The following is an 8,148-nucleotide window of genomic DNA, read 5'->3' on the forward strand; positions in this document are numbered from 1 at the left end:
AAATTGGTCGAGTTTTCATTTGAGGGTTTTTTGAAGGTACCCAAATCCTACAAAAATATTTTTCACTTCTTAGGGGTTTTTTAGTTTTTCAACAACAACATGTTTTTAAATTTTAGAGGGTATTTTTCGAAAGTTTGGTGTTATTATACTAAGGGGTGAGGGGTTACATTTCAATGATTATATACAAAGAGGGTGAGGGGTTACATTTAATTTTTTAACACTGCCCACAAAAGACTTTGTCTTTTCTACATTCAGGTACACTATTACAAATTAAAAAATTATATCGATGTTACAGAGTTTTTTTTTTATATACATAGATTTCAAATCAAATTTTTTGCTAAACAATATTACCTTTTATTATTAGTACATTTATTTAAACATTTTATAACGCGAATTGCATGCAATTTTAATCTTAATTTATTTTCTTGAGTTAGTCTAATCATTTGCTTCTAATGAATAAAGTAACTGCACTGGCCTACGTATCTCATGGCCTTTATCGTTTCTGACTATGCATGATCTTACTTTTCCATCTCTTCCTATTATTACTTCCTTAATTAAGCCTAACTTCCACATTTGTTTTTGAACTTTGTCCTCGTGAATTAGGACTACATCTCCTTTTTTCATTTCTTATTGGTTTTTATCTAGTTTACTGTTATGAGCTGATCTTAGTTCTAAGAGATATTCATTTCTCCATCTTTTTCATAATCTATCATTTAATGCTAATCGGCTTTTTTCCCTTTTACTAAATTCCTCTTTTGAGGTTGGTATCTTTTTGGTTAAATCAAGTTTTTGAGGGGAAAGGCAAGTCACTCTTTTTCCAATTAATAGGTGGGATGGTGTTAATGGGCTTGGTTCTCCTATCTCGTTAAAAACGTATGTTATTGGTCTGGAATTGACCACGGCTTCCGTTTCTATAAGCATTGTTTCTAGTTCAGACGTTCAGTGTAGTTCAGAGCCGCTTTACCCAAAAGTTTTTTCAATACAGTTTTTGTAGATCTGACTAGACGTTCCCAATAACCGCCATGCCAGGCAGCTCTATCTGTGATAAAGCGCCACTCGATTCCCCTTTTTCCAAAAAAATTCAAAACTTCCGGATCCCTAATTACTTTCCAAATAGTTTGTAATTCTTTGTCAGCTTTTTTGAACGTCTTGCCATTGTCACTGTATACCAGGTGGGGAATTCCCCTTCGGGATATCATCCGTGAAAATGCAAGTAGGAATTCGTGAGTACTAAGGGAAGCCACTAGCTTTAAATGTAGAGCTCTTGACACAGCACATGTGAACAAACAGATATAAGCTTTTTCGCTTTTCCCTGCTATTTGTACGTAAATAGGCCCCGCAAAGTCGATTCCTATTGTTTCAAAACATGTAGTTTCCTCAATTCTTTCTTTCGGCAAATTAGCGAAAGGTGCGTCACCAGGTTTAGCAAGGTGTTTTTTACATAAGTAACAGGCTTTGACTACACTTTTGGCTAACTGTCGACCTGAAATTACCCAATAGCGCTCACGCGCCTGAGTTATGGTGTCTTGGACACCTGAGTGATAAACTTGGTCATGGCTTCTTCTCATTATCAATTTTGACAGTTGTTGATTTTTAGCTAGAATGATTGGATGTTTTGTTGCATAGCTCATGCTGCATTCCTTTAATCGACCCCCTACTCTTAACACACCTTGGTCATCCAAAAAGGGCGATAGGTTCACAATTTTAGAGTTATTGCTAATTTGTTTTCCTTCCTCTAACGTTTCAATTTCCTCTAAATAATCTAACTTTTGAGAAGCTCTAATCCAGTATAACTCAGCTCTGTTTAGTTCACTTGTTTGGATTGGTCCTTTTACAACATTCGCTTTCTTATCGATTTGCATATCTAAAAATCTAATCATGTAGGCTGTGATTCTGAGTACTTTTTGAGGAGAGCTAAATTTGTTTAGGTCAATTATTTTGTTTAGGTTTCGATTTTTGGTGCATCTAACAACCAAAGTTTCAACTTTTCTTTCTCTTTTAATTTCATCTAAATTTGGTTCTATTCTAGATTGGTCTTCTGAAAATTTAGGCCAAAAAGTTTCATCCTTTACGAGCCAACTCGGTCCTTCTAATCACTGTTTCCCTTTTAAAAGATCCTCAACTTTCACCCCCCTTGTACCTTTATCTGCGGGGTTTTGTTCCCCTGGGCAGTGTGCCCAAGTTTCGGGGTTGGATAGTTGCTTTATTTCTTTGATCCTATTTGAAACAAAAGGTTTCCAGACTTCTGATGTACCCTTTATCCAATGAAGCGCAATCATCGAATCTGTCCACATATGAACATCTAAATTTTCCTCTTTGAAAGCCTCTTTGACATAAGTCAATAGCCTAGCTCCTATTGCGCAACCCATCAGCTCAAGTCTTGGGAGAGTAAGTTCTTTCAAGGGAGCCACCCTAGCCTTAGCGGTAACAAATGCCACTTTTACCTCCGTGTGGTTGATTACGTAACGAATGTAAATTACAGCACTGTAAGCTTTCATGCTCGCATCACAAAAACAGTGCAAAGACATGTTCGTTACATACATCAATTTCTCCAGTAGTAACGTCATCAACGTATGTGACTTGGTTGATTACCTCAACAGCTTTGGGTTTTACTTCTCTAAAACTTTCTACATTAATTTTTAGTGTGGCTGCCAGTAAGCACGTACTATTGGTTAAACCGAAAGCTACCCTTGCCATTCTGAGTAGAATGAATTCATCCTCGTTAATATTCCCTCTATTTCGTTGACCCACAGGAACCTAACCGAATCTCTATCTTCCTCGGCTAGGGCCACTTACAAAAATGCCTTCTCAATGTCAGCAGTAATTACTATGACGTGTTTTCTAAAACGCAGTAGCAATAGTAAAAGTTCAGGATTTAGATTTGGCCCGCTACTTAAACAATCATTGAGGGACGAATCCCCTTTAGCGTGAGCCGAACCTTCTAGGACTTCCCTGAGCTTGGTTGTAGGGTGATCGTTTCTTCTGACTGCCTGGTGAGGTGCATAATAAGTGCCTGGGTTGTTATCGCCTATTTTTGGGTTTTCTACCTTTTCTGCTATCCCTTTCTCAAGCTGGTCCATGATTACTTCTTTGCAATCATGATAGAATTCTGGGTCCGACTTAAATTTTCTAACTACGGGTTTGAAACGTTGAATAGCTAGGAGAAGATTGTTTGGTAGGACCTCCTTTTCTAAATGCCAGGGAAGTTTAACATGGTACCTCCCATCTTTGAATTCTGTTGTTTGTTTGAAATTTTCCATGAACTCTGAATCCATGTCCTGATTTTTAGGGTCCCCATCTATACCTATGGCTTCGAGCTCAAAGAGGGATTTTAGCATATCCGATGTTTTTCCAATGTTAACTAATCCTACTCTAACGGCTGTATTGTTTACTTGAAATATCGGACCGTTTTGAGCTCCCTGAATAACCCAACCTAAGTGTGTTTCTAAACAAACCATATTCTTACTAAATCTTTTAGTTTCCCCAGTGACTATTTCCCAATAGTGGTCCACTCCTATCAAAATTTCAATATTGGTTTCGCCTATTTTAGCCTGGCTAGGAGGATCACATAGTTTTAGACCCTTTTCGCTCATTAATTCCTCAATTTGGTGGAATTCGTTAGTAGCCACGGCTTCACATAAATACGGTAGAACTATTGCCTGAATTTCTACCTTTTTATCTGGATCTACTTGACTTTGTAAGACTACTTTCACTACCTTTCTGACCTCAGAGCTTGGATTTTTATTTGCAAAATTGTATACTGTTATTGTTTCTTGCCCTACCTCGGGTAAGTCTAATTTCTGTGCAACTTCTTCCCTAATAAATGTAGCTTGTGACCCATTATCTAGAAGAATTATTACGCCTAATTGTTTTTCTGGGTTCTGGGGATTTTGAGCTGTAGTTTTTGCAGTTTGCAACAGAACTGAACCTAATTCTACCTGAGATAGGGTTATTGTCATTGCGTTTACTCCGTTCTGTGCTAGATCTTTTTTAATTTCATTCGCGCCTACGTTTTGTTTGTTAGTCTTGTTTTGATTACAAATTGCTGCATTGTGACCACCATCGCAAATTTTGCATGTTTGATACCTAGAATTGCATTTGCTAGCCATATGACCCCTTTTTATGCAAATAAATCATCGTTCTTGTTCGATAATTAACCTTCTTTTATCCTCTAAACTGTGTTTTTGGCAATTAGTAGAAGTATGTCCTTACTAACTTACATTTACCAAATGATCCATGGCGAGGAAGGATAGACTCAGAGTTGAATAACAAAGAACTTTTATTGAACATTTAAGCAAACAATAAACTGGTTTTTTTCGTGAAACTGGTTGAAACCATTGCTTGCATTCTAAAATTGCCCTTATTTCTAAAATTCCATTGACCAAAATTTCCCTGATTTTGTAAATTTCTAAAATTTCCTTGATTTTTCTGTTTGTTTACGCTTGTTGTTAGGGCTGATGCTGAAGCTGTTCTTGGTCCGTTCTCTGACGGTTTGAATTCTTTTGGTTTTATTTTTTTCTTTGTTTTTTGTTCATAATGTAACTGAAATTTCTCTAGCTTCTATTTGTCTACCCAAAAAATCTATTTGTTTCTCAATATCAAATTCCGCGTCATAAGACCCTGCCAAACTGTATTGAACCCTCATTTCTTGTGGGATGCTTTCTAATATAGCGGGACAAACAGAATATCCACTGAGTGACGTGTCTACCCCTAACGCGCTTAGACTTCTGAGACTAACTTCACAGGTATTGTAAAGACGGCGTAAACCTTTCACGTAATTTTGATCATGCACAGGTTCTAGGTGTAATAAATTACTCATATGCATATGCTTAACTACTCTTGGTTTGTCATATCTGTTTCTTAATAATCTAACTGCCTCATCATAGCTTTTTTCTGAGACATGTAATCCTCTTAAGATTTCCTTAGCTTCTCCGGTTAAGTAAGGTTCTAATTGAGATAATTTCTACGTTGGAGATAAATTTGCTTGGCTTACCGCCAACTGAAATCTGGTGAAAAATCCATCCCATTGCGTCAGATCTCCTACGAATTTGGTTATTTCCAACGATGGTAGACTGGACTGCGTCTTGTACAGATATCCCGTTGGTGGATTTCCGGCAATGAGTCCACCGGTGCTTAGTGGTGCTGTGGAAACTGTTGCTCCACGTTGACTCCGGCGGTTAATCCTGTATTTGATGTTGGAGTACCGGATCCTGGATTAATTCCGTTGTTTGATCCATGAGCTGCTGGCGCTGTTTGGTTGACGACCGTAGATCCACTGAGGGAACTTGCTCTTGATGCCGCGTTTAATTCGTTTATTCGTCGCTCCGTGCGACTTTTTAATCTTGAAATATCGTCCTGGATGTCCTCCGCTTTTTCTTGATCCAGGTCTTTCGCGCTTTGGTCTGTTGTTGGTATTAATTGCCAAATATTTTGGTCTTGTTGTTGGAGTTTGAGTTCTTTTTGTTTTAGAGCGGATAGTTCGTCTTCTAATTCTCCAGCGCTAACGCTTGGATCGGCTAGTAAATCTTTAATTACAGCTCGCGATCCTTTTTCCGCTGCTAAGTTCGTTGAGTTTAAAGCCGCACTCGGGTTGCTTTGGCCCGACCCACTAGAGTTTTTTATTGTTTGGTCGGTGATCATGTTAAAATTGTTTTGTTTTCCAAATAAAATTTTCACCGTACCTTATTGCCGTTGATTTTGCAAAGTCCATTTAAGATTGTTTTTATTAGCGCGATTCCCGAAAAGTTCGTTCTCGGCGCACTATTAGAACCCGTGTTCTTTTAATCCGTTTTATTTTTTAATTTTTGTCTAAACCTTGTTTTTTCCCGGGTTTCGAGAGTATTGCGGAATACTCTTGTAACCGTAAAATTTAAATGTAGGAAAGGGGGCCTAATTTCACGATCCACAAAGATATTTAATTTAAAAAGAACACTCAGAAGTTCCCAGGTTGACTAACTTATATTTACCAAATGATCCATGGCGAGGAAGGATAGACTCGGAGTTGAATAACAAAGAACTTTTATTGAACATTTAAACAAACAATAAACTGGTTTTTTTCGTGAACACGGACTAGACTGCCCTGTACAGATTGTAGGCGGGGGTTTTTATCCCCGCGAACTAATGTTTTTTAATAGTTTGACAGCGGTGGCGCTTAAGGCGCCACTTCGGGACAATTTTGCATTATACAAAATTTAGTATAAAAAAGTAAAAATGAACAAAGCAGACGACGTGGTTTTTTCCCGGGAAGGAGAAGCTTGGTGTGGACGGTTACATCCTCCCCCCCCCCCCCCAAAGAAAGTCGTCTGCTGCGGCACTTTTGTTCCCCATCCGCTGAGTCTTGAGCAGGCGGCGAGAGGGCTTCCTTGCCTTGGCAGCAGTCTTCTATGGCGAATTCCATGGACCGCGTCAAAACGTTATGTTGCGTTCCTAATAGTCTCCCATGGCTCTCGCGAGGTTGCTTGACGGGCAAAATTAAAATCACTAGACGTCACATCTGTGATTGAATTCATGCGTAGATACTGTTCTACGTCTGAGAGAGACTGAAGAGTCCTATGCGGATATGTTGCTGGAGGGTGATAAAAAATGTCCAGTTCAGGGCCTCCAGGCTTTGGATTCTTCCTCAGCACTATCTCCCGTTTCCATCCTTTGCTAAAAGGATTGACAAATCTCATCGGATTTATGGGAACAGGGTTGGACAATTCCGTATCGTCTTCCTCAGATTCAGAGGAAGAACTGGAATCGTCTGGGTGAGATAGAGGAGAGGGTAGAGGGAGAGAAGTCTCCCTCGAGCTCCTATCAGGAGAGGAAGGAGTAGAAAGGTCTGGCGGTATCCGATTCACTCGGAAAACCGCGGGAGGATCTGAGAATAAGGCGAAAGCGTCTGGTTCAGCTTCCGCCGCAGGTAGATCTGGTACTTCTTCCGAGCGCTGCCTACGCTATATCAAGGCCCGAGTACGGCACCCAATTTCCATTGAAAAATTGACAATTTAAGTCGCCGTTTTTTCCCACCAGGAGCGCTTGTAGCTGGACCTGTGTGACGTCATATTATTTGAAATACTTATTTTCCCGCGCTAGAAAAGGCGAGTAAAGGGACGAGACGGGCGAGTAGCTACTAGCTCCCGGCGAAACTGGGCAACGGCGGGCTAAAGGGAGAACGGATTGGGATTGGGTACGTGCGTGTACGCGGCAGCGGTTTCGGCCGCTTTCGGCGTCGATTGGGAATGGGAGTTTGGGACATTCTAGAAAAATATTTAAGGCCATTGTTACACAATCATGCTCGCGACACTTATGGTCTTCTTACAATCAGAAAAACACTAATTTATTTATTCACTATCTCGAAAGATTTTAAGTGTGAATAAATAATTAAATGGTAATTGCAACAAGTTTACTTCTTAAATGAAAAACTTTCAACAGGCTTGTTTCGTATCATGAACAATGACATAACAATGAATAGTTTCAATTACCGTTTTTGATAAAAATAACAATTATCATTATTATAAATCTTTCTAATAATAATGAAAATATATTATAAATATTAGAATATTTACGCATTATTAATAGCATTGAAACGCTGGAAAATAGTAATTTTTATTAAAAAATTTGGCCCATCATATTTATGCACGCTCCCTCCAATTTCAAATAAATGGAAGATCCCTTAAAATGGGACTGCTACGAGCGCCGTCTGCGAAAAGAAAAGAGCAAAAAACAAGGTGTCGCGTTCCTTAAAAGTCCCCCCTAGCCAGAAGAGCGTACTCGGGCCTTGATATAGCGTTGGCAGCGTTCCGAGGGAACATAAGAGGATTCATTATCATCCTTGGATGACGATGAGGTTGAGGAAGAGTTTTCTCCAGACGACTCAGTTTGTGCTTCTTGCACTGTAAAAAATTGTGGTGTCTAAAGATGCTGAAATAGTACGAAAATAGTTCGATATTTTAAAAACACCATTAGCTTAAACGAATGGTGTAGAAATGGGTTTATAAAAAATAATTCTTTAAAAGGTGTGCAAATGATGCCTTAATTATATAAAATAACCCTATTGAATACCCCATTAAATGGTGTTCAAATGGCATAGAATTAGTGCGATCTTTTTTAAACACCATTCGCTTAAATAAACGGTGTGAAAAAGGGTTGAAAAAGCCTCATTCATTA

The 8,148-nt window shown here is 38.9% G+C and overlaps 2 protein-coding genes across 2 annotated transcripts; both read right to left on the reverse strand.

Annotated features, from left to right (window-relative positions):
• Positions 1-926: 926 nt before the first annotated feature.
• On the reverse strand, positions 927-2,528 carry LOC149589756 (uncharacterized). Its single transcript, XM_089861787.1, has 2 exons — positions 2,141-2,528; positions 927-2,038 (listed from the first exon to the last, which is right to left on the reverse strand). The coding sequence occupies exons 1-2, from the start codon at positions 2,526-2,528 to the stop codon at positions 927-929; spliced, it is 1,500 nt and encodes a 499-aa protein (XP_089717913.1).
• A 264-nt stretch (positions 2,529-2,792) lies between these two features.
• Positions 2,793-4,109, reverse strand: LOC149589757 (uncharacterized). The gene has a single exon (XM_089861788.1). It carries the CDS (start codon positions 4,107-4,109, stop codon positions 2,793-2,795), a length of 1,317 nt encoding a protein of 438 aa, XP_089717914.1.
• Positions 4,110-8,148: the final 4,039 nt, after the last annotated feature.

Source organism: Phalangium opilio, unplaced genomic scaffold (assembly GCF_054372755.1).
Source record: "Phalangium opilio isolate 3A_F unplaced genomic scaffold, DU_Popi_V2 ptg000505l_1, whole genome shotgun sequence".
Classification (NCBI taxonomy): Eukaryota; Metazoa; Arthropoda; class Arachnida; order Opiliones; family Phalangiidae; genus Phalangium; species Phalangium opilio.

Excerpts from the sequence above, each read along its gene's own strand:
- LOC149589756 (XM_089861787.1), bottom strand. The coding sequence starts at position 2,528 with ATGTCTTTGCACTGTTTTTGTGATGCGAGCATGAAAGCTTACAGTGCT. Across the intron at positions 2,039-2,140 it reads ACAAAACCCCGCAGATAAAG|AAGACCAATCTAGAATAGAA; the intron begins GTACAAGGGGGG and ends CTAAATTTTCAG.
- LOC149589757 (XM_089861788.1), bottom strand. The coding sequence starts at position 4,109 with ATGGCTAGCAAATGCAATTCTAGGTATCAAACATGCAAAATTTGCGAT.